This window comes from Mesoplodon bidens, assembly GCF_964165515.1.
Source record: "Mesoplodon bidens genome assembly, chromosome: 16".
Taxonomy (NCBI): domain Eukaryota; kingdom Metazoa; phylum Chordata; class Mammalia; order Artiodactyla; family Ziphiidae; genus Mesoplodon; species Mesoplodon bidens.
Genome location: NC_138173.1, coordinates 77,929,510 through 77,954,924, shown reverse-complemented (window position 1 = coordinate 77,954,924; position 25,415 = coordinate 77,929,510). Strand labels below are relative to the sequence as shown.

The window sequence follows — 25,415 nt, the reverse complement described above, 5'->3', positions numbered from 1 at the left end:
CAGACTGAAAACCTTCATACTTCACAGGGCACTGGGCAGACTACTCAGTGGAGAACAGCTGGCCCTGGAATAAATGCTGCTATGTGCCCCTGAACAATCTTAGAAACAAGAACCAAAAGTTTCACACTGTTTCCAAGTAACTGTATCCCCAAACAAAGCTCAAAAATATTTATAGGAATACAAAAATATACAGCTTACAAAAGGGTAAAATTCACAGTGTCTGGCATCCAATCAAAATTACCAGGCAGAGAAAGAAACAGGAAAATACAACTCATTAGGCAGTGAAAATTCAGTTGAAACGGATGCAAAACTGACTCAGATGTTAGATTTAGCAGACAAGGTCATTAAAGCAGTTATTATAACTACATTCTATATGTTCAGAAAGCTCAAGGAAATATTTGAGACCTTAAGTAGAGACCTGGTGGAGTAAAGACACTGAACTAAAGATCCAAATTAAACTTCTAGGTTTGACACTAAAACGTCTGAATGCAAAACACACTGGATGGGATTAACAGCAGTTTAGATGTTGCAGAAGAAAAGATTAGTGAACCTGAAGACAAAGCAGTAAGAACTATCCGAACTAAAACAAGGAGAGGAAAAGTACTCTTAAGTAAACAATGCAAAAAAACGAGCATGACTGAGCTGTGGGGCAGTGGGCAGAGGCTAAGATTTGTGTAATTGGAGTTCCCAAAGAGGGAGGGAGGGACAAAAACTACTTGAAGAAATGATAGCTGAAAAACCTCCAAATTTTATGAAAACTATAAACCTAGATCAAACAATCTTAAACTCTGAGCACAAGGAACATGCCCAGACACATCATAGTCAAATTGCTCCAAGTCAGAGATGCAGAGAAAGGTCTTAAAAGCAGCCAGAAAAAAAGACATAATTACACACAGAGGAACAAAGATATGGACGATGGCAGATTTCTCTTTGGAAACAGTGCAAATGAGGAGACAGTGGAGCACCGTGTGCAAGTGCTGAATGAAAACTGTCAGCCTAGGAGCCAACACCAGGGCAAGTATCTCTAAAATGAAGGTGAAATAAAGATACTTCAAACATACAAAAGCTGAAGACTTTCACAGCAAGAAATGTTATAGGAAATTCTTCAGGCTGCAGGAAAATGAAACCAGATGGAAATCTGGATCTATGTGAAAGAATGGAGAGCCCTAGAAACGTACCTACATGACTAAATATATGACACTTTCTTATTATTTAATTCTCTTTAAACGGCATCTCTTTAAAACAATTATTTAACTAAAAATAATAACAATTTAGCAGAGTTGGGGGATTGTAACATAAATAGAGTAAAATGTATGACAAAAATGGCACAAAGGCCAGGAGAAACGGCAAAACTCATGCTTGAGGAAATGTAATTTCACTTGAAGGCAGACTACGATCAATTAAATATGGATGCTACAAGGCCCAAAGCAGCTACTAAAATAGCAAAACAATGAACTACATACAGCTGATAAGTCAACAGTGGAGATAGAATTGAATCACATAAAATAATTCAAAAGAAGGCAGAAAAAGAGGAAAAGGGGGAACAAAGAACAGATGGGAGAAATCAAAAACAGGAAACGGTAGATTTCAACATAACCTTGTCAGCAATCACAAATATAGATGGTTTAAACACCCCAATTAAACAACAGAAATTGTCAGATTGCATAAAAAAGCATGACCCAATTATATGCTGGCTTACCCAATAAACCCACTTTAAATATCAAGAGACAAATAGGTTAGTAAAAGAAAGACAAAAGAGATACAATTCTAATGCTAATGGAAAGAAAGCTGGACCTGCTGTAATAATATCAAATGTACTCATTCCAGAGCAAAGAAAACTACCAGGTAAAGATATTTCATAACGATAAAGAGGTTAATTCCTCAAGACGATACTATAAATTTTATGTACTTAATAACAGAGCTATGAAACATGTGAAGCAAAAACTTAGAGAACTGCAAAAAGAAATAGGCAAAGCCACAATTATAGTTGGAGCTCTCAGTACCCTTTCCTCAGTAACTGGTGAACAGGTAGACAGAAAATTAGTGTTGGCACAATCAACCAACTTGACCTGATTGACATATATAGAGCATTCCACCCAACAACATGGTTTTTCCAGTGCATATGAAATATTTACCAAGATAGACCATTTTTCTGCACCATAACTTTTTTGACAAAAACGGTATTAAATTAGAAACTATAAAAATATCTGGGGCTTCCCTGGTGGCACAGTGGATAAGACTCCGCACTCCCAATGTAGGGGGCCTGGGTTCAATCCCTGGTCAGGGAACTAGATCCCACATGCATGCCACAACTAAGAGTTCGTGTGCCACAACTAAGGAGCCTGCCTGCTGCAACTAAGACCCAGCGCAACCAAATAAATAAATATTAAAAAAAAAATCTGGAAAATCACCAGCTATTGGGAAAGTAAATAACATACTTCTGTATAATCCACGAGTCAAAGGAGAAATCAAAAGGGAAATGAGTTTTTGAACTGGGTGAAAATGAAAATATAGCATATCAAAATTTGTGGGATATCGTGATAGCTGTACTCTAAAGGAAATTTGATAACATTAAATGCCTAAATTGGATTAAAATTTTAAAAGGTCGCAAATCACTGAACTCAACTTCTACCTTAAATTAGAAAAAGAGCAAATTAAATCCAAACGAATGCAAAGAAAGGCAGTAACAGATCGAAGCAGAAATTAAACAAAGCAGAAAAATAATAGAGAAAACTGATAAAGTGAAAAACTGTCTTTTTCTAAACAAGGTCAATAAAATTGACAAGCTTTTGACCATACTGATCAGGTAAAAGAGTGAAAAGACATAAATCACCTATATCAGGAACAAAAGAGGGTGGCATCACTGCAGATTCTATTGATCTTGAAAAGAGAACATAGGAAATAACATAGGAAACACTATAGCAACTTTATGCCAATACATTCGACAGCTTGTATGAAGGGGGCAAATTCGTTGAAGGACAAAACCCACTAAAGCTCACTCAAAAAAATGCATGCCCAGATGGCTTCACTGGTGTATTCTACCAAACATTTGAGGAAGAAATAATAACAGTTCTGCACAGACTCTCCCAGAAAACTGAGAGGGGGGAATATTTCTCAAATCATTTTATTTTGCCAGTATTATCTTGATACCAAAACCAGACAGGCATCACAAGAAGAATAAAGTACGGACTAATCTTCTATATGAACATAGACGCAGAAATTCTTAACAAAATTTTATTTTGTTAACAATATGTAATATATACAACATATATACGTGACACAACAATATATAAAAGTGATAATATATCCTGACCAATTGGGATTTGTCCAAGGAATACAGGGTTGGTTTAACATTAGAAAGTTAATCAATGGAATTCAACTATTCTGAAACCAAAAAAGAAAAATCATGTGATCATTTCAATAGACATGGTAAAAACGATTTACAAAATCCAACATCCATTTCTGATTTTTAAAAAACTCCGCAAAGTAGGAATTCAAGGAAATTTCTTCAACCCAACACAGGACATTTATGAAACATCTGCAGTTAACATCACACTTTTTAAAAAATAAATTTAATTAATTAAGTTTTATTTTTGGCTGCGTTGGGTCGTCATTGCTGCACGTGGGCTTTTCTCTAGTTGCCGTGAGTGGGGGCTACTCTTAGTTGCTGTGTGCGGGCTTCTCATTGTGGTGGCTTCTCTTGTTGCGGAGCACGGGCTCTAGGTGTGCGGGCCTCAGTAGTTGTGGCACACGGGCTCTAGAGCACAGGCTCAGTAGTTGTGGCACATGGGCTTAGCTGCTCCGCGGCATGTGGGATCTTCCCGGACCACGGCTAGAGCCCACGCCCTCTGCATTGGCAGGCGGATTCTTAATCACTGCGCCACCGGGGAAGTCCAACATCATACTTAATAGTGATACACTGGCTGCTTCCCCTGAGATCAGGAATGAGGCAACTGTGTCTGCTCTTACCCATCCTAGTCAGCATCTTGGTGGAGGTTCTAGCCAGGGCAGGGAAGGAAGAAAAAGAAAACAATCCATATTGGAAAGGAAGAAGTAAAATTGTCTGTGTTCACCATTGACATGATCATATATAGAGAAATTCTAATGAAATTTTTGAAAGGGAGGGCGCAATTAGAGCTAATGAGTGAGTTTAGCAAGGTTACCAATATGCAAAACCAAATGATATACTTCTGTACTAGTAACGAACAATTGGAAATTGTTTTATATTTTGTTAGTGTCAAAAATATGAAATACAGGTAAATTTGACTAAATATGTACAGGATCTCTGCACTAAAAAAAAAACTACAAAACGCTGCTGAGAGAAACTAATAACTAATGGAGAGATATGCCCTGTTCACAGATTTGAAGACTCAATTGTTACGATGTTAGTTTTCTTCATGTTGATGGGTAGATTCAATGCAACTGCAAGCAAAATCATAGCAGCCTATTCTGGAGAAACTGAGAAGCTGATTCTGAAATTCATATGGAAATGCAGAGGACCTAGAATAATTAAAACAACTTCAAAAATGAAGAGCAAAGTTGGAGGGCCAACACTACCTGATTTCAGACCCAGGGCATTTGGGTCACCGAGATGAGGTGTCTATCCCAGATTGGAGAAGGCTTTCTGGAGGAGGTGATGCCTTAGCTGGCACTGAAACGAGGAGGGCAGCCAGATGCACTGGAGGTGGTAGCCTTGCTGCTGTGGACCAGCCGGGAAGGATGGCAGATGAGTGAAAGGAGGTGCACAGGTTGAAGACATTGATTTGAGTTGCTCTCAGGTTATGGTAGGTACCTTTTACTTTTTCCAAAATTTCACTAACAGTGCTGTTTTAGTTTTGTTTTTTTAATGTTGAAGCCATACAAGAAGGTCACCTATTTTCTCTTAGACAATTAGAAAGACTTGTTTCATTTTTTTAAAATGGCATTCCTGCCAGTCTTAAGCATTCCTGGTAGTTGTGTGGACATTCCAGTGGTAGGAAGGAGGTGGCTGGGAGCCTGTTCTCCAGCCCAGGAACTGAGTGGAGTCGAGTGGGACATGGGGCGTCACAGTCCTTCTGGGCCTTAGAGAAAGTGTCTGATTGGCCTGCAGCGTCCCTTGCCCCTGGGCCCCTGCCTGGCTGTGTTCCCACCTCGTGCCCTGAACCTGTTTTCTCCCCGCCTTGATCAGCACAGATAGGATCTGTGGACCGGCCTCTTCCAGAGAGGGCCTCGTCCCAGTAGCGGCTGGGATGAGGACAGGGAACAAGGGGCAGGTGTCCCCTGCGGTGCTGCTGCTGCTCCGCAGTTCTTCAGACGTTTTACTGAAGTGAGGCTTGTGTACAAGAAGGTGTGAAAGCGATGGCATGGAACTCCGAGAGCTTTTTTTTCTTTTCTTTTCTTTATTTATTTTTGGCTGCATCAGGTCTTAGTTGCGGCATGCGGGATCTTTCGTTGTGGAGCACAGGCTTCTCTCTTCTCTAGTTGTGGCATGCAGGTTTTTCTCTTCTCTAGTTGTGGCACGTGGGCTCCAGGGCATGTGGGCTCTGTAGTTGTGGCACGTGGGTTCCAGAGTGCGTGGGCTCTGTAGTTTGCAGCATGCAGTCTCTCTAGTTGAGGCGTGCGAGCTTAGTTGCCCCATGGCATGTGGGATCTTAGTTCTCCGACCAGGAATCGAACCTGCATCCCCTGCATTGGAAGGCAGATTCTTTACCACTGGACCACCAGGGAAGTCCCTCTGAGAGCTTTTATAAACCAACACTTGCTCAACGGTGGCCCTGCCCCTTGGGCCCACCTGTCACTACCCGGCATAGAGGTGGCTGCTTCTGATGCATGCCCCCAGAGGCTCGTGTGCCTGATGTTGAACTTACGTAAGAGGATCGTGCTGGTGACTCCAGTGTGTCAGGCTCCTGTCTCTCACCCCCCGGGAGCCACACCCAGGTTGTCGGGGGCAACTCCTGTGTGCCATTTCTGCTGTGATGGACATTTGGCAGTTTCCCGTTGCGGCTTCTGGAAATGCCATGTGCAGGTCTTGGTGAGCGGACATGTGGCCTCTGCTGGCCCCTATCGCTGGAAGTGGCAGCCCTGGATGACAGGGCCTCGGGGTACGTGCAGCCTAGGAGGTGCTGCCAACCCGGCTGGAGGGTGTTAACCTGCGTCCTGCAGCCGGTGAGCCTCCACACTCTTGCCAGCGTGGGCTAGGTTTTCTGTTCCACGCTAGCCATTCCGGTGGGCACACGCATGTCCCGTTTATGCTTTTAATTAGCATTTCCGGATGACCGATGAGGTGGAGCACACTTCTGTGTGTTTATTAGTCATTTAGATTTTTGTTGTTGTTAAGTGTGCTTTCAAGTTTTTTGTCCTTTTTTCTATTGATTATGTTTTTTTCTTATTTATCTCTAGGAATCTTTTATGTGTTCTGGAAATAGTCCTTTGTCAGATCAGATAATGTACACACATTTATGTAATGTATTATACATATTCTATGCATCAGGTATCTCCTACCCTGGATTTGTCTTTTTTCTTGTAATGGAAAAAATTTATTTTTTTTTTATTTTTATTTTTTTTGAAAAAATTTATTTTTAAAAATTTTATCGGGCTTCCCTGGTGGCGCAGTGGTTGAGAGTCCGCCTGCCGATGCAGGGGACACGGGTTTGTGCCCCAGTCCGGGAAGATCCCACATGCCGTGGAGCGGCTGGGCCCGTGAGCCATGGCCACTGAGCCTGCGCGTCCGGAGCCTGTGCTCCGCAACGGGAGAGGCCACAGCAGTGAGAGGCCTGCGTACCACAAAAAAAAAAAAAAAAAAAAAAAAAAAAAAAAAAAAAATTTATCGAAGTCTAGTTGATTTACAATGTTGTGTTAATTTCTGCTGTACAGCAAAGTGATTCAGTTATACATATGTATATTCTTTTTCATATTCTTTTCCATTACGGTTTATCACAGGATATTGAATAGAGTTCCCTGTGCTCTACAGTAGGACCTCATTGTTTGTCCATTCATTATATACTAGTTTGCATCTGTTCATCCCAAACTCCCAGTCCTTCCCTCCCCCACCCCCCCTTTGCCAACACAAGTCTGTTCTCTACGTCTGTGAGTCTGTTTCTGTGTCGTAAATAAGTTCATTTGTGTCGTATTTTAGATTCCACATACAAGTAATATCATATGGTATTTGTCTTTCTCTTTCTGACTTACTTCGCTTAGTATGAAAGCCTCTAGGTCCATCCATGTTGCTGCAAATGGCATTATTTCATTCTTTTTTATGGCTGAGTAATATTCATAATGGTAAAAATTTATAAGCAGAGGTTCTTAATATTATAGTCCAATTTGTTAATGTTTCTTTTGTGGTTAGTGGCTTTTTGTGTCTGATTATGTGCACCTACTCTAAAACCACAAAGATTTTCTCCATTTTCTCTAAAAGTCTTACTGTCTTACTTTTAATGTTCAGAGCATCGGTTTACCTAGAATTGAGTTTAATGTATTGGATGAGGTAGGGGTCAAGGTTCATTGTTTCCCATGTGTAAATCGTGTCAATGCAGCACCGTTTTTGAACAGCCCCCTCTGTCCTAAATCTGGGGGCCTTGCGTGTGCATAGGTCACCCTTGAGTGTTGCCCAGTTGAGGGCGTGCCATGTGCCTCTCACTTGTGGACACGGTAGCACCAGGTGGGTAGTGCTGTCCCTGTTTACCAGGCAAGAACACTGCTCTCAGAGGGGGCAGGCAGCTTGCCTAGGGCCAGCTGGCGAGGGGGTCTGGATGCCCTCCGCGGAGGCTGGGCAGGGGCCGGATCCCGGCTGGGGTTCAGGGTCGGGCGCAGGAAGCTCAGAAACCAGCTGAGGCATGAGTGTGCCTCATTCTCGCCGGTGACCTGGGCCATGAGGGGCTAGGCTGGGAGTTACTGTTTCCCCAAACCCAAAGGCGTAATAATGTGGCTTCTGCTCTCTCTCAGGGCGGTGCCTTCCCGACTGATGCTGAGGGCATCCCACCGACCTGCTGACATCCGTCCACCTGGGTCCTCAGGAGAAGGCTGCGATGTCCCAGACACAGGACTACGAATGCGAGAGCCATCATGCTGGCCTGCAGGAGTCTCGGATTTCAGGATCTAGCACGAGGTAAGGAGGCTGACTCACCGGGGGCCAGCGAAGCAGGAGACTTTTCCTCGGCCTGTCAGTGCTGTCCTGCCTGCTTACGCGGCCTGGCCCCACTCTCCTCCACGAGGAGCTGTGTGCTGCCTTCTGAGTCTGGCATCCCCGGGGAGCCCCACCTCCTGTCGCCAATGGGCTGCAGAGCAGGGAGGGCTTCTCCTCGGGCAGTGGACACCCTGCCAGCCCTCAGCTGGGCCCAGCCCCTTAGGCGCCCTCTGGGCATCCACACCGAGGCAGGCGGCCACAGATGATCACTTGCGTTTTTCTAATTTATGGCTTTATTTGGGAATACTTCCACAAGTTGCACGAACAGGAGGAGTGCTCTGAGCATCAGGTCCCCTTACCCAGATTCAGGCTCTGTGCTGCCGTGCGGCCACTGCTCCTTCCACAAACAGCACTGTTCTGAGTCATCTGGGGGGACACGCACATCCAGCCCCATGTTTGCTCACATCTCCCAGGACAGGAGGCACTGTGCGTAAATCTGTGCGAGGGGAAGCACCCGCCTCCTGTGCCGCCTGGTCCGGCTTCGGCCGCTGGCTCCCTGCCGTCCTTCGTGGCGCTTCCGGCCCCTCCAGCACCACTCACCCCGAGTCTGCTGCACGTCTCCTTTGTGTTTTGTAAGCTGGAAGATTTCCACCTCCTTTCTCTGCCTTTTGTGACATAGACACTTTTCCAGGGAAGTCCCCCTTGTTAAGATGGAGCACTCGGCTTGGTTTTTCTGATGATTTCTGAGCAGAGTGCGTCCTTCTGCAGGTTCACGGCCACTGCTGCCCACCTGCTGCCCACCTGCTCTCGGGACAACGGCTGTTGGCCTCGCTGCCGTGCTCCTCGCCAGTTTTGGGGCTTCCACCGTTTCTTCCTTGACCTGGGCCTTCCTGGGGTGGGTGCGGAGCTGGGTGGCTTCCCAGCCACAGCACCCGGTCCACACCGGCCGGCCGGTGCCCCCCGTCCCTCGGGAGCAAGAGCCCCTCCTCCCCATCGCCGTGCTCACTTGTGGAATCACAAATTCCGTTCTGCTTTACGTGGTTTGTCGTTCATCCCGCACTTAATGACTTGGTGGTCTGCTGTACCAGATGGGCCGGTGAGACTCCTGCAGGCTGGCCCCTGTGATTCCTGGTGGCTTCCCCGGGCTCCAGGTGCATCCCGTGCTGCCTCCCCCTTACCCCCGTCAGCTGTTGCTCTGAGGGGCCCTGTTCCCCAAGGGAAGACGAGGGCCTAAGGACCAGCGCGTGTGCTCGTGGCTCCTGCGACGTGTGTGTTCCTTGACCCTTTAAGCAGAAGGACTAGAAACGCTGAGCTTGCGTGGACATCTCCGGTCCCGGCCCTTTTCTGGGGCGTCTTCTTGCCGCCTTCTGTACCACAGTCCTCTCCTCCTCCAGGAGAGCCCTGTTTCCAAGAGCCGCAGGGCAGCAACTCGTTTGTTCAACTGACAATATGTCCAAGATGGTTTCAAAGTCGCTTGCCCATTCTGCTACAGAGTGGTGGTGTGTGTGTGTGTGTGTGTGTGTGTATGTATACATACGCATACTAGAAAAACGTTCAGGACTTATTTGCACGCCCACACGCACCCTCCACCCAGGAGCAGGAATGGAGCCTGGTCCTGTGTGCACGCTGGGTTAGCTTTCTTTTCCCTCTTGCGGTTATGATGTTCATCGAAACACAGTTGCGTCCATTTGTTTCAGTTTGAGGGTTTTTTCCTCTCCCTTTCCATTCCTATTGATTTAATTTTGTTTTGGTTTGTTTTGGTTTGGTGTTTTTGGCCGTGCCCACTCGGGGAGCACGGGATCTTAGTTCCCCAACCAGGGATTGAACCTGGGCCCCCGGCAGTGCAAGCACTGAGTCTTAACCCCTGGACTGCCAGGGAAGTCCCTAATTTTGTTTTTTAAACATGTAGACACTTAACATGCTTTCAAAAGACAAAACTATTCAAAAGGTATTTATATTCAGAGAAGGACCCCCCAGACCTTCTCCGTGCCCCCACCTACCTCTTGCAGGAGGTTTTCTGGTTTATCTCCTATGTTTCTGTTTGGAAGGGTGCCCTGGACCTCGGGCCCCAGAGGTGGCCCCCTTTGCAGCCTCCTGGGTGTGGTGGCCCACCAGTCCCATGTTCAGTGTACGTGTTTCCAGTTAGTGTGCAGTTAGGAGTGATGCTGCAGTGACAGCCTGGTGCTTGTGTCATTTTGTTTTCTTGGTGGTGTGTCTTCAGGGAAATTGGGGTAGGGGTTGCTGGGCTGGAGATGTCGTGCCCTCACGTGCCCTCCATGGGGCCCCGCATGCTGCCCCCGTCTGCCCACAGCCTCCCCCAGGACGAAGCTCGGGCCTGGATGTGGTGCCCGGGGGCTGGGGGCCTCAGTGTGGTGTGGGTTTTATGTCTGATGCCAGGTGAAGTGGGACATTTCACATATGTTATTTACTTTAACAATTGTCTATTCTTATCTTTTGCCCATTTTCCTATAGTATATTTGTCTTTTTCTTGTTAAAATTTATGTATTAAGTATATGAACCTTTTATCTGTAATGTATATTGCAAATATTTAATATTCTCACCAGATGTGTCCAAAGAAACCAAATCTTTTTTACTTTACAATTTACTGATCTTTTTTCAGTGCCTCTGGGTTCTTAGTCACTGCTAGGCGTGAGCTTCCTGTGTGTGGCGTGAGCTAGGGGCCGGCGTCACCCTCCTGCCGGGAGACCTCAGCTTCCAGCACCGTTTGCTGGAGAGGCTGCCCCTTCCCTGGTGAACAGTCCTGCCTCTCCTGTTGCAGGATCCCCACTGCAGGGGCTGTGCTTGGTCACACTCGCCTCCCTTTCACCTGGCAGATTGCCTGGGACATACTTGGCACTCGTGAGGCTCTTCCGGGAAGTAAGTATTTGAACAGGCCATTGTCTGCGAACAAACATCTCCACGACTTGGAGGAAAGAGGCAGGTCGTCGCGCAGCCTGCCCGGCACACGGGGAGAGGCCGCGGCCGGCGTCACACCCAGGAAACCGCTGTCATCTTGAATCTTCCGGCTCTTTCCCCAAATGGCTCATTCTTTCCTACCCAATTCCTGTTAGACATCGTCACCAAATACATCTCCCTTGAACTCCATTCCGATGGTGTGGGTGGGTCACTGTGATCAGTCTGTCACCCACAGGTCCCGACCCTTCCTACTGGCAGGGAAGCCCCAGAGTGGTTTCAGCACCATTCCTCCATCACGCGCCTGGGGACCAAGCATCCTTAGGCTCTGCATCCCCCACTGACTGGGTGCTAGGTGTAGGCTCCCGGCCCTCCCCAGGCTCCAGGTTCCAGCACATTCTCTGCCCCTGGGTCCCCGGGGGACTTGGCTCAGTGCCATAGGGAGCGCCCAGGACGTTCTCCTGGAAAGGGGGGGTCCTGCCCACCTGCACACAGGGATGCGCTGAGAAGGGAACAGATGCTATTCTTTATTCAGAGAGAATCATCACCGTTAAATTCATTTGAAAGTGTATTTAGAGCAAAAATAAGCATTGTTATTGCTTCCCTGGGGCTCAGAGTGTTCGGTCCAGTGCTTTCTGAGCATCTCTGCTAGGTCAGCCCTTCCTTGGGTAGCGTCTGCCTTTTGTCCCAGCCGATCCCATGCCGCGGCCCGAGAGGAGAGCAGGCGGTCAGCTGAGGGCAATCTCGGAACCTCGGGGCTTCCTTCCTCACGGGAGCAAGACCCCCAGCTCCTGGCCTGGTCTCCAGGCGCCTTCATCCCTGGGTGGGGGGCGCCCTCGGGCAGTGCCCACCAGCCTCCAAGCCTGGTGGCACCCGTATCCTCTGGCTGAATGCGGGGCGCCCGCTGAGCTACGCTGGCGGTGCCTTCCATCCTAGGGCAGTGCAGGTGGCCGCAGCTTCCTGGTTAAAAGTACCCGGTTCCCGGGCTTCCCTGGTGGCGCAGTGGTTGAGAGTCCGCCTGCCGATGCAGGGGATACGGGTTCGTGCCCTGGTCTGGGAGGATCCCACATGCCGCGGAGCGGCTGGGCCCGTGAGCCATGGCTGCTGAGTCTGCGCGTACGGAGCCTGTGCTCCGCAACGGGAGAGGCCACAGCAGTGAGAGGCCCGCGTACCGCAAAAAAAAAAAAAAAAAAAAAAAAAAAAGTACCCAGTTCCCAAAGTTAGAAGTTTGCTCCGTCTTCTGTGTGGACAATGGCCAGCTGGCGGCCGTGGGGATCCAGGCAGGAGGGGGCGAGAGGACAGGAGGGGGTGAGAGGGCCACACACTCCCACCAGGCAGAGAAGCAGGGCAGGGGCTGGTCCACTCAGTGCCGCGAGGTGGCTGGGGAGCAGATTTTGGCGCCAGTAGCAGGTTGATGGCGGCGAAGGCTGGGCCCAGGAGGGGCGTCTGGGGACAGATGATGACAGCGGGCACACGCCAGGGCTCCAGCCCCACCTTCTGCAGAAGCTGGCCTTGCAGGGTTGCTATGATCAGCAGCCACGTGAGGTCTAAGGAGCCCAGAGATGCTGCAGCCCTACAGCACGGCTGGCAGGTCTGCCTCCTGTCCTCTACGTCTAGGACACCGTCGCACGGCCTCTGTCCCTCGAGCCGTCTGGTCCCGGGATGCCCACCCAGCCCTGCTCCTCCCTCTACAGGATGACAGGTTAGGCAGTGGTCCCACGTGGGCAAGCACGGAGCCCCAGTGCCCTCCCCCACCGAGAGCTGCCCAGTGTGACCGACCGCAGGTGGAGGGAGACGGGAGGGGTGCAGCTCGGAGAGAGAGGGGGCTCGCTGGCTGGATGACCGGGGCGGGGGGAGGCCGCTCAGACGTGGCCAAGCCCCACAGGCCGGTCCCACTTTGCATTTCATCCTCCAGCCCTGAGGATCCTCAGGGCTCTCCCTCTTTCCTGCTCCCTTCTCATCTCCTGCCCTCTCTGTGGCTCCACACTATCCAGCTGCTGTGCCCTGCCCACTATGCTAGCCTGCCTTGGCTCAGCCGGCTTCCAGAAATGACTGTGGACCCAGACCTGCAGGGCTGCTGCGGGGCAGGGGGGGTGGGGGTGGGGTGTGTGTGTGTGTGTGTGTGTGTGTGTGTGTGTGTACATACTAAGCGATCGGGCTCATCGCCCGCAGGACTGTGCCTTCTCTCCTCCCCACCCTGAGCATGTCTGGCCTCAAAGTGTAGGGATGAGGTCCCCATAGAAGGATGAGGTCCTCAGAGAAGGTTCTCTGAGGTCCTCAGAGAAGGGCTGCCCCCTCAGCCCTCTGCCAAAGCCCACCCGTGCTCCCAAGTGAAACACTCAAGGAGCAGGGTGCCTCCCCTTCTCTCCGAACCCCTGGAAGCTCCTGACCATCCCAGTGGTGGTGAGGGCCAGGCCCATCACAGAGTCCAGGAACAGTGGACACGGTGCATCCACACTGCAGAGCAGTCCATGGCATTTAAAAGATTGTTGTTTGTTGAAACTGGGAAGCAGAATAAAAAATGCTCCTTGTCGGGCTTCCCTGGTGGCGCAGTGGTTGAGAGTCCACCTGCTGATGCAGGGGACGCTGGTTCGTTACCCGGTCCAGGAAGATCCCACATGCCGTGGAGCGGCTGGGCCCGTGAGCCATGGCCACTGAGCCTGCGCGTCCGGAGCCTGTGCTCCACAACGGGAGAGGCCACAACAGTGAGAGACCCGCGTACTGCAAAAAAAAAAAAAATGCTCCTTGTCAGCTGGAGCACACCCTGATATCAAGCACATCGGCATTATAATTGCCTTGTTCTGAATAGCTTTAATTTACACTCTTAAACAAAAAAAAGGCCTTACGTGGATGGAAGTCCTCTCCTTGGGGTGGGGGGTGCTCGGGGGGCCTCTGGGGGGGAACCATCTCCGCTTTTGACTGGGGCATCACAGTGATGGTGGAGTCCGCTTCTGCTGCAGGTGGATGGGTGGTGGTGGCCTGCAGTGGCTGCTGCTAAGAGCAGCCAGGGCATCCTGTAGGGACCTGGCCCCTGGCTGGGAGGAGTGTGTGCAGTGCACGTGGTCCAGGGCCTCTGAGGACAGGGAGCCAGAATCCAGGGCATCCCTAATGTGGGACCAGCAGAGAGGGGCCAGTTGGAAGATCCCCACCACTCCCAGGGCTGGGCCCTAATGAGCATATAGAAAATCAGAAGTGGATGGAATTTAGGTATGCGTCGGTTTTATAAGTGACAAGATTTCTTGCTTTTGAGGCTGGCAGATACGAGGACGGGTCTGGTGCTGGATGAGCCATTCTGCAGACACGGGACGCAGGGCGGGTGGCCCGATGGGCAGGGTATTCTCACCCTAACGCTGCCGTCCCTCTCCCCAGGCTGGAGTGGGTGGAGATCATCGAGCCGCGCACGCGCGAGCGCATGTACGCCAACCTGGTCACGGGCGAGTGCGTGTGGGATCCGCCGGCCGGCGTGCGCATCAAGCGCACCAGCGAGAACCAGTGGTGGGAGCTCTTCGACCCCAACACGTCGCGCTTCTACTACTACAACGCCACCACGCAGCGCACGGTGTGGCACCGGCCGCAGGACTGTGACATCATCCCCCTGGCCAAGCTGCAGACCCTGAAGCAGAACACCGAGTCCCCCAGAGCCTCGGCTGAGAACAGCCCTGGGAGGGGCGGCAGCGTCAGCCGTGACGGCAGCACCAGCTCGTCCCTGGAGCCCGAGCCGGACGCCGGCGACAAGGTGCAGGAGACTGTGGGGCGAGCCAGCCGGCAGGCCGTGCTCGGGGCGGTGAAGGAGGAGAGCGGCAGGTGAGGCCGGGCCGGGCGCGGGGGCTGCGGGGGCCGCAGCAGCCTGCCTCCTCGGGGTGGGACCCTGTGCGGGGAGGAAGGGCCGCGCTCCCCGTCCCCGCCGGCGGCGGAGCCCGGCCGCGAGGCTGTCCTGCTGTGCTCTCCGGACCTGTTGCCTGGGGCTGGAGGTTTCCTGGCTACGTGTAAAATTGCTTGGTTCTTTCCGCTGGGGGAAGTGCGAGCGTGGCTTCGGGACCCCAGAGCCGGCCCCGCAGAGTACGTGTGAGGAGGGGGTGCCTTCCCCAGGCCGGCCAACCTGTCGTTCCCGGGGCGCAGATCCGTGGGGATCCGTACCACCTGGCACCGAGCACCCCTGCCCAAGCTTCACAGATCTCGCCCGCGTCTTGGGAGGGAGGAGAGGGGGTCTCCCCCGTTTTACAGAGGAAGGACTGAGGGGGTCGGCAGCGAGGCAGAGCCCAGGAAGTGTCTGCCCTGCCCAGCGGCCGCCGTGGCTGTGTGCAGAGGTGACCGTTTCCCCTCCGGGACTGGCGAACAGTGTGGGCTCCCACCTCCTGCTGGCCTCGCACATCTGGACGTCTCCCCCAGCTCTTGTGGCCCACCCCGAGTGCCCATACCCCAGGGCCTGAACCCCAAGTATCCATTCCCCAGAGGCTGCACCCTGAGTGCCTGTACCCCAGAGCTGGCACTGAGCAGACCCTGTCCCAGGCACCAGAGTCGACCCCGGGGTCCAGCACTCAAGGGACCAAGTCCAGAAGGAATGGCTGGATGACATGTGCCTGGAGAAAACCAAACAGGCTGGAAGTTACCAGAAAGAAACCAGCGAGGATCTGGAATTGGAGGCTGGGCACGGACAGGGTGGCGGGAAAGGGGCCGGGCAGGCTGGGTTTCACTTGGGGACAGTGGAAATCACAAAGCAGTCGAAAGCCGACTTACACGGTGGGTCCATTTGCTCCTTGGAGAATGACATGCCAGGCCAGGGACGGTGGCGTCGTGTGCTGAGGGTGCGGGGGGCAGACGGGCAGAGTCGGGTGCTCTGGGACTCGAGACTGGCTCTGCTGCTGCTGCACAGCATGGGGAGCCGGACACGCGTGGGGGCAGGTCAGCGTGGGTGCTGGACACGCACTGGGCTCGGGCCAGAGCCTGAGGCCTGGCCAGGTGGGCCTGAGTGGGCTGATAGGCAGTTTGGGAGTTGTCCTCAGGAGCCGGAGCCCGGGATGAACCCCAAGGAGGAAGCAAACGAGTTTTAAAAGCAGCCTTCGGCCCTTCTGGTGTCCTCATGGAGCTCAGGCTGGCTGCTTCCTCCTGTCCAGCAGATCCGAGAGCGTTTGGGCTCAGATACTCTCCCGTTTGCCTTGGGTTGTGATGGGTACTGGCTCATCCTGCAGTCAGGTGAAGGGACTGGACTCTAGGATTCTGCTGACCACCGTGTCCAGCACCCATGCCCGCTCTCTGTGGGTGGGAGTGTCTTCTTTCCAAAAGTGTCCTGGATGCAGCGTGGTGACTCGGATCATGGGGTCGGCTTGGGATCGGGTTCCCACAAGACCCCCTGTTCGGACATGGATTAGAATTGTGTTGGATCTGTGGGGAGTAGGCACCTTGATGATGTCACCTTATCCCATAGATGAAGGTGGTGCATTTTACACTTTTTTGCACAAGGACTTGCATGTTTTTTTAAGGTTTATTTTTAGGTACCGTATAAAGTCATGTGATCGTTACTGGTTTACAGACGTGAATCTTTATTTGTCCTGTTTTCACACTTTTGTTGAGCTCTTGTTAGTTTCAGTAGACTGCACCGTCTGTCTCCTGGGTTGGCGGTGACGCTGGCCAGCTGTCCCAGGCTGGTCAGCACTTTCACAGTGAGGATGAACCAGGGAGGGCTTGTCCCTGTGCTCAGGCTGCTGGCCTGTTGTCCGTGTGACACTGTGACACTGTCCATCGGGCTGCCGCATCCCTTTCTATTTTTTTCTTTGTTTGTTTGTTTTGGGGTTTTTTTTGGGTTTTTTGCAGTACGCAGGCCTCTCACTGCTGTGGCCTCTCCCGTTGCGGAGCACAGGCTCCGGACGCGCAGGCCCAGCGGCCATGGCTCATGGGCCCAGCCGCTCCGCGGCATGTGGGATCCTCCCGGACCGGGGCACGAACCCGTGTCCCCTGCATCGGCAGGCGGACTCTCAACCACTGTGCCACCAGGGAAGCCCCGCATCCCTTTCTATTATTAGGCTTTTTAGCATGAATGGATGCGGAACCTTAGCCAGTACATTTTCTTAGTCTATTGTGGGTTGAATTTTTTCCCCCAGAAGATATGCTGAAGTCCTAATTCTCAGCACCTGTGAATGTGGCCTTACTGAGAAATAGGGCTGCTGCAGACATCATAAGTTAAGCTGAGATGGGGCCACCCTGGAGTGGGCAGGGCCCTAGTCCCGCAGGACTGGCGTCCTTGCAAGAAGACACATGCACAGGACAGTACCCTGATGGCCGAGGCAGAGGCTGGAGCCCTGTGGCCGCAAGCTGAGGGACGCCAAGGATGGCTGGCCCCACGGGAAGCTGGATGGGGGCCTGGACAGATTACCTCCAAGCATCCAGGAGGCGCCGGCCCTGTTGGCACCTTGATCCTGGGCTCCCAGCCTCCAGGACCGTGCGAGAGTGAATGTCTGTTCTTCTAAGATGCCCACTTTGTGGTGCTGGTTCCAGCAGCCCCAGGCACTACTACAATCAGCATTTTTAAACAATCATCTATTTCATGTGTTCCTGGGATACTCTGTGTAATTTTTCAAATAGATTCAGGTTACGGATATTTTATTTAGGCTTTTTTTTCCATGTTGATAAGTGAAAATGGCCTATACTTTTCTCCTTGTTCTGTGTGTCCTGGTTTTTTTATCAACAGTGGGAGTGTTTCCTCTGAAACACTGTCTGTTCCTAGAGTGTCTGGCAAAGAGCACTTGCTCACCAGCCAGGCCTGTGACCTGTGTGGATTCCTTTTCTTTACTGCTTGCAGGAATGTCCAGGCATTTACTGTCTGAAATCCTAGTTTATGGAGGCCTGCTGACCTAAGTCACAGACACACTGGCCTAGGCTGCCCTGGTGCCCCTTCCTTCGTGGACATCTGTCCACACAGGCCCTTTGCTCCTGCTGCCGGGCCTTGTGCAGGTTCCTGGAGGGTCTCCACGTGCTCAGTCCTCTCAGAGACCCCGCTCCAGCTCTCAAGAGCCTCTTCTGTGTCACTGCTCTTCTATTTATTGGACATTTTTTTCTCAGCCTTTTACTAACTTACTGTTGGAAACTCAACTCATCTATTTTCACTGTTTCTTCTGAAATGAACTTTTGAAGTCACGCTTCCCTCAGCATTACTACTTTAGTTTTATTACACGACTCCTGGTATGTAGAATTTTCATTGTTCAATTTTAAATATTTTCTGCTTTTAATTATGATTGCTTTTTTGACGCATTTGTAATGTAGAAAACGTCTTAATTTCCAAAACTGTAGGTCACTCTCCATTCTTGTTCTTGATTGTGAACTTAATTTCATTTTGGCCAGAAAGCATGATTTTTTTTTTGAGACTTGCTTTGTAGCCTAAATCCTGAATTTTTATAAATGATTTCAGGACTACTTCAGAAATTTCTGTTCTCTGTTAGGTCCAGGGTTCTCTGTGTGTTTGTTAGGTCAAATCTGTTAACTGTGTCAGTTGAGTTTCTTACTCATTTTTTGTCTACCTGATCTATCGATTCCGAGAGGTAAAGTCTCCCCAGACGGTGGAATTGGTCTGCCCCTCCTTCCTGTCTCGCATTGCTGCTGCCTGTGTGTGGAAGCTGTGGATCGGCTGTATATAGATTTGCAGTTAGGTGTCGTGATGCATTTTTCCTTTGTCGTTACGTTGTTTACCTGCTGATGTTTTTTGCCTTGAAGTGTACTTTGGAACCAGCGTCGGCCAGTTTCTCCATGGTTAGTATTTGCCTCTGAACAGCAGTCCTTTCCCATGTGCTTTAGGTGTGTTTCTCATCAGTAACCTGTAGGGTTAGGGTCATGCTTCACCCATTCCAGCACCTGTCCTTGGTCTGGTGGGATGGCAGCAGGGGTGCTTCCTGGGGATCCCTGATACGGCGAGAGGATGTGGTTCACCATCCTCGTATCCTCCAGGCCCAGGCTCTTCCTGTCATCCTTCTTCCTGCGTCGTCCCCAAGCTGCTCCATGCGTGCATCCACCGCCCAGCGTGTTCCTGTGCCCGGGGGGCTGTGGGCTGTGGGCTGTGCTCCCCGCCGCAGGACACTGCTCTTAAGCTGCGCGCACCCTGCAGCCCGGGGCAGCCCTGCACCTCGTCCTCTGTGCCCGGGGCCCGGGTGGGAGCGTTTGGGGTGAGTGACCGGCAGGGCGGCCCTGGACCGGGCTTACCCAGCAGATCTGGTCAGGCAGAATCTCGCAGATGTGAATCGGCTGCTTGTGCCTTTTGCACACTTTCTTCTGGAGCTGCTGGCTGACTGTTCAGGGTGCAGGAGCCCTCATGGACCCCAGGGCTCGCTTCTCACCAGCACCCCCGCATGCCTGCTGACTGGTCCCTGGTGTCCTTGATTGTGACGCAACCAGATTTGCCATTATTTTCGCCTTATGGTTTGTTTTCTTTTTCTTTTTTTTATAATAAATTTGTTTGTTTATTTTTGGCTGCATTGGGTCTTTGTTGCTCTGCACGGGTTTCTCAGGTTGCGGCGAGGTGAGCAGGGACTACTCTTCGTTGCGGTGCGTGGGCTTCTTGTTGCAGTGGCTTCTCTTGTTGCGGAGCACGGGCTCTAGGCACGCGGGCTTCAGTAGTTGCGGTGTGCAGGCTCAGTACTTGTGGCTCGTGGGCTCTAGGCGTGCAGGCTCAGTAGTTGTGGCTCGTGGGCTCTAGAGTGCAGGCTCAGTAGTTGTGGCTCGCGGGCTCTAGGCACGCAGGCTCAGTCGTTGTGGCTCGTGGGCTCTAGAGTGCAGGCTCAGTAGTTGTGGCTCGCGGGCTCTAGAGCGCAGGCTCAGTCGTTGTGGCGCACGGGCTTAGTTGCTCCGCGGCATGTGGGATCTTCCCGGACCAGGGCTTGAACCCGTGTCCCCTGCATTGGCAGGCGGACTCTCAACCACTGCACCACCAGGGAAGCCCGTGGTTTGTTTTTAATGTTTTGCTTAGAAAGTTCTTTCTTGGCCTAGGCCCCGAGGTACTCGCTTATATGTCTTGTGTTAACTTTATAGTTTTCTCTTCCACGTGGAGGCCTAGGTCGGCCTGGTGCCACCTTCGTGTGTGACCAGAAGGATCCTCGTTCCGTCTCCTCCTGGTCCGCCCGTGCCACACGCCCCCTTCTCTCCCTGCAGCGCCGTCAGCCTGCTCTTGTGGCACCACCCGAGCCTCGTGTGTGCTCGGAAGCGGCCCTGTCTCCTCTTTGTATTTAAGAGCATCTCAGCTAGTTGTGGGCTTTTCTTCCATCATCTAAGTCCTAGAGTTCAGATTCCTCAGAAAACCCAGGGGGCTATTGCGTGGACTACAGTATAGTGTAAACATAACTTTTTTTTTTTTTTTTTTTTTTTTTTTTGCGGTACGCGGGCCTCTCACTTGTGGCCTCTCCCGTTGCGGAGCACAGGCTCCGGACGCGCAGGCTCAGCGGCCATGGCTCACGGGCCCAGCCGCTCTGCGGCATGTGGGATCTTCCCAGACCGGGGCACGAACCCGTGTCCCCTGCATCGGCAGGCGGACTCCCAACCACTGTGCCACCAGGGAAGCCCCTAAACGTAACTTTCGTTTGCACTGATATAGCAGAACATTCATGTGACTGGCTTTACTGTAGTGGTCTGGGACTAAACCTGCAGTACCTCTGAGGGTCACCAGTGGTTTGAGCTCAGAAAATATATCTGCTGCGAAACTGTGTGGGAACGGAGATCTTGCTTCTTGTTTTAATTTTTGTGGCATGGGAAGGAGATGATAAAACAGCTGCTGATATTATTTGTGACTCAGACATTCACTGTCGTCAAGATGACTCTACTGCAGTCTCGGTATCTCATATAAGCTCTGTTTGCCTTGTAATTTTAGGTTGAATTCATTGAGAAACATTCTCAAATCTGAAAGAAACCCTCATATTCAATGTTGGATGATAGTGGTCGAGTAGAGGTTTTTCTCAAACAGAAGATTTCAGTCTAGGTCGTGAGTTTTTTTAAACACTGCAGTAAAACTTTCCCCTTTCAAGCTGTTAAACTGTTGTGTAGTAGGTCAGGTCGGGATGTTTCGCTTCTGTTTCTGACAGAAACCCATGGAACTGGTGAGGGCAAAGTCCAGGAGAGCAGAGGACGTTCACGGCCGATGCTGCTGTCCTGTGACTCGTGACGCGTTTGGTGCATCCTGCAGAGCGCCTGCCGCTGAGGGGCGCGGTGCGCACCCGTGAACACCCACCTGTGCACACCCACCTGTGCAGGCCTGTGGGTTCTCAGCTCAGCCTCTTCTGACACGCGTGTTTTAGCATGATCAGTTGTTAACACATTTTAGCAGATTCCACTTCAGGTTGGACTGAATTCGGTGTTTTCTCAGCTTCTTTGGCAGTAATTTCAGCTGCAGTTGCTCCACAGAGAGGATTCGTAGACGTCAATTCCTCAGTCACTTCAAACTCAGTGTTGACTGCTTGAGTGAAGTAGCAGCTGCAGAGCAGTGTCAGGAATGTGCGGCCTTCAGGAGCCCAGGGACCCTCCGGTCCTGGGCCGCAGGTGCTGCTCTCACTGTCCTTGACTCTGTCCGTGCCGAGAGGCTGATAGTCTGAAGCAGGTTTCTTTTCTCTGGACACATAACTTTAGCTGCTGCAGTCAACACAGTTTAATAAACTCATCATTGGTGAACAGCATTCCTTGCTTTCCTTGCTTGGCTAACAAACGAGCCACTTGGGAGCTTACTTGGTGTAAGGGTCCTTTTCATTTTCATTTTGTGAAGCAGTTCTGCTGCGATGAGGTTTCCATTTCGAACTCTGACTGTTGTGCACATTGGGGCATTGCAGTGCTTCCAGCAGGGCTGTGTGTCCTACCGACCCAGCAGCAAAGAGCCCGCGTGCCACCGCGCCTGAAAGGCATAACAGTACAGGCCCGCTCTCTTCACGGTGTGGCACTGTGGGTAGGTGGGGCAGTAAAAGCATCGGTGAAGTGTCGTGGGCCGGCCGTGCGTGTGGCACTCAGGCCGGTGAGGTGCAGCTGCATCGCTGGGCCTGCGCCATGCTGACTGATGCACGCACCTCCTGTGGTCTCTGCCGTGGCCACACACCTCACGGTTGCAGATGAGCGAATGGGACTGTGTTCCCACGTCGTGTTCCCGACGGACACTGGATTTGAATCTCATGTAGTTTTCACATTTCACACACACAAAAATTTTAATATATAAAACCATTCTTAGCTCACCTGCTATACAAAAACAGGCAGCAGGCTGGACGTGGCCCACAGGCTGTAGTTAGCTGCCCCCTGACCTGAAGGAGCGTGCAGGCTTCCTGGCCTGGCCAGCCCATGGGGCCTGGTGGCCTGGCCCGAGCCCCTCCGTGTCCCCTTCCTCACCACCCTCTGCGTCTCAGCACAGTGGCCACTTTCTGTTCCCAGGCTATGCCCAGTGCGGCCCCCTTGCCGGCCCTCTTTCCTGTCCACAGCTCAGATGCACCCTGCCCGAGAGCCATCCCTGGAGCTGTTTCCGGTCTGGTCCTACAGTGGCCTGAGGTTCTGGTTCGTTCTGCAGTGGACTGCACCCGGAGTGTGAGCCCTGTGTGAGCAGAAGTGTGTCTGCCTCACCTGCCTCGGGTTCCAGCCCCGGCCCAGGCCCAGCCGCAGCTCATCGGCCAGAGCCCCAGCTCTGAGGTGGACCTGGGCCATAGTGGGCTGTCCCTGTAGGAGGGCGGTGGGCCTCCAGTCCATTCAATCCGGGCCACGTTCCAGGCACCGGGGAGGGGTGGTGAGGGCACAAGAAATACTCAGACCAGATGAAGGGGACGACTTTGTGGGCAGGAGCTGTGGATGGGAAACTAAAAGGACAGCACCCACATTCTGAAAAGTGAAAGGCATGTTATTTTTGATGTATCGTGTTTCTAAATGGTTGCACTTTTGTTCACGTCTCCTTTTCATTTTGCTGCGTTTCAGTTCCTCGCCGTCGGGAGGTCTTCTTGAGAAGGACTATGAGATTTACCAGGATTACGGTGTGGATGGCCACCTTCTCCACTGCAGGTAGGGCCCCTGCCTCAGGCCTGGCCCTGTCTCCTGACCCGGGGGTGGTTTTCCTGGCAGCTCTTCGGTGAGCTGGAGGAGAGTCTGGCTCAGCAGGAAGCAGCAAGCTGGGCGTGCACAGCACGCAGGGCCCTGCCCCAGCCAGTGGAACGTGAGGAGAGGTCGTCAGGGCCACCAGCACCGGGGCAAAGTGGCCCCAGGCTCGCATGGCAGCTACCAGTCACTGCGCAGTTCGGGGAGCTGTTGAGTCCGTGGTACTGGCCCTGGCCCCTGGCAGACCCCTCGGGGGCTCTTCAGCATGTGGTCTCCCTGGGAGCTCTGGGCCACACATCGGAGTGTTTCCCAGGCCACATGGGGAAGACTGGTGCCAGCCGAAGGGAAGGGAGGAGGCTCGCCTCCCTCGGCCCTGGGTTGGCCTTGCAGGGCGTTGGGGTTTCTGGATACGACCCTCAGGACCCTGGGCACAGCAGCCGTCGGTCTGGGCAGGGGCCATCCCTTGGTCAGCTCGTGTGTCCAGGCTGGAGGAAGCACCTCCCCTGCAGCCGAGGGGGGCCGGGCCAGGTGCTAGGCCCCTGGTGGCCTGGGTGCCCCCAGCACAGGCCAGCAGTATTAGTGTGTATTGTGGGGGGATTTGAAGGTGCGAGGGGCCTTTGGCAGTTTGCTCAGTTTAGAGATTGAGCTTGCACGTGGTGACCGGGCTCGTTGATGTGGGAAGGGATCTGAGCCTGCGTGGGGCCAGCGGTGTGGTGGTGTCCACAGATGTGTTTTGTGGCCTCCCATGTTTTCCTTGGTAAAGGGGTGCGGTGGCTGACGGGCAGGGCCTCACCTCCGGCTCCAGGGCAGAGCAGGTCCCCGGACGCGTTTCTTCCCGTGCAGTGGGTCCTGCTCCTGCCGGCTGCACGTCACGGCCCTGGGCCCTGCGGGATGCACATGCCCCCTGCTCTATGGTGGCCCGGCACTGCCCTGGCCCTGCCATCCCGGTGCCACCTGGGCCGGGTATGAGAGCAGCTCCCTCAGCCAGATGGAGCGGGAAGGACAGGGAGACAGTTGAGGAGGCGGCCGTGCAGCCCGGCGCAGGGCATGTCGGGGGCCTGCGGTTTGCTGGGCGGTCAGAGGACCACGTGGCTCCGGTTTTCTGACGTCTCTTCTTGTTGCGCGTGAGCTGCGCCCGTGTCTCGGGCAGAGGCTTCCCTCCAGACCCACGCGGCAGCCGTCCCAGCCCCGCTTCCCTGCTGCTCCTTCCCGGTTCTGGGTGCCGCATGTGGAGCAGCTGGAGCAGCGCTTCCCTGAGGAGGCCTCTCCTTCTTCTTTGGAGAACAGGCGACGCCCTGAGCTGAGCGGAGGCCCCGCCCGCCCGCTCCCGCACTTCCCCGGTCGGTCATGGGAGTCCGCCTCTCCCCTCGGGGGCTGGAAGCCTTCTCGGAACAAGGGCGTGGGGCGGTGTCTCTCGCCTGGGTGCCTCCACCCCAAGCAGAGCAGGGGATTAGGGGTCGAGGGAGAAGCATGGGACTCCTGGTCTGGGGAGCCATGAGGAGATGGAGGGGCTGGCGGGTGCGGTGGGGGGCCCTGCGGGGCTGCGGGGCTGCGAGGGGCCGGCCTGTGGGGCGGGAAGTGAGGCCGCTTGGCGCGGGGCGGGTGGTTGAGGCCGGCGTCTGCTCTGTGACCCAGGCGGCCCACGTTTCCCGGTAAGACAGGGAGCCCGTGACCCTGGGGCCTGCCTTGGGGATGGAGTCAGAGGCTCCTGTGCGGGTGACCCGCCCTCAGCCAGGGGTGCCGTCTGCCGGGCACCTTCCTTCCTGCTGCCCAGTTCCCAGCTCTGCCCTGACTCGATGGAAGCGCTCTGGGCCCGGGAGTAGACTGTGCTCTGGACTCCGCCGACACGACACACTCTCCCACACTCCTCATCCCACAGCCACAGCCCTGCCACTCCCCCCGCAGAGGGGCGGGGTCCCTCCTGCTGAGGGGTGAAAAGATGTGCAAAATAACGCTTCCCAGTTGCTGAGTGTTTCCTGTGTGCCAGTACTGAGCTAAGGACTTTATCGTATGCACATCTGCACATCGTGTTGTTTAATCCTCGTAGGAACGGATGAGGACACCAGGACGGAGCCGGGAGGTGATTTCCCACAGCTGCAGCCAGGGAGCAATGGCCTGGAGTTCAGCCACACATCTCTCCGACTCCAGAGCTGGCTCTCTGGGTCTGCTGGCCCCGGGCACACTAACTGCTGCCCTTGGCCCCCGGCTCTGCCTGCTTGGCCTGGGGGGCAGGCTGGGAGCAGCCTCCAGCAACCAGGAGTGGAGCCCTGCTGCAGTCTGACTTCTCCCCTGGGTAATGAGGTCAGACTGCAGGGTTTGGTCCTGGTCATGCTGGAGCAGGCTGCCCGGCCCGAGGCCTCTCACTCTCACCCTG

At 53.0% G+C, this 25,415-nt stretch overlaps 1 protein-coding gene across 6 annotated transcripts in view; it reads left to right on the top strand.

The window, feature by feature from the left end:
- Positions 1-25,415, top strand: part of ARHGAP39 (Rho GTPase activating protein 39) — a 77,364-nt gene that overhangs the window by 29,027 nt on the left and 22,922 nt on the right. For 5 of the 6 annotated variants that reach the window (XM_081259048.1, XM_081259050.1, XM_081259052.1 and 2 more), the window contains exons 2-4: positions 7,921-8,083; positions 14,384-14,818; positions 22,925-23,008. In XM_081259048.1, coding sequence (XP_081115174.1) covers positions 8,004-8,083; positions 14,384-14,818; positions 22,925-23,008 — 599 coding nt within the window. In that variant the 5' untranslated portion in view covers positions 7,921-8,003. Of the gene's footprint in view, positions 1-4,378; positions 4,785-7,920; positions 8,084-14,383; positions 14,819-22,924; positions 23,009-25,415 lie in introns of those variants that run through there. The other variant, XM_081259049.1, reaches the window with a different exon arrangement.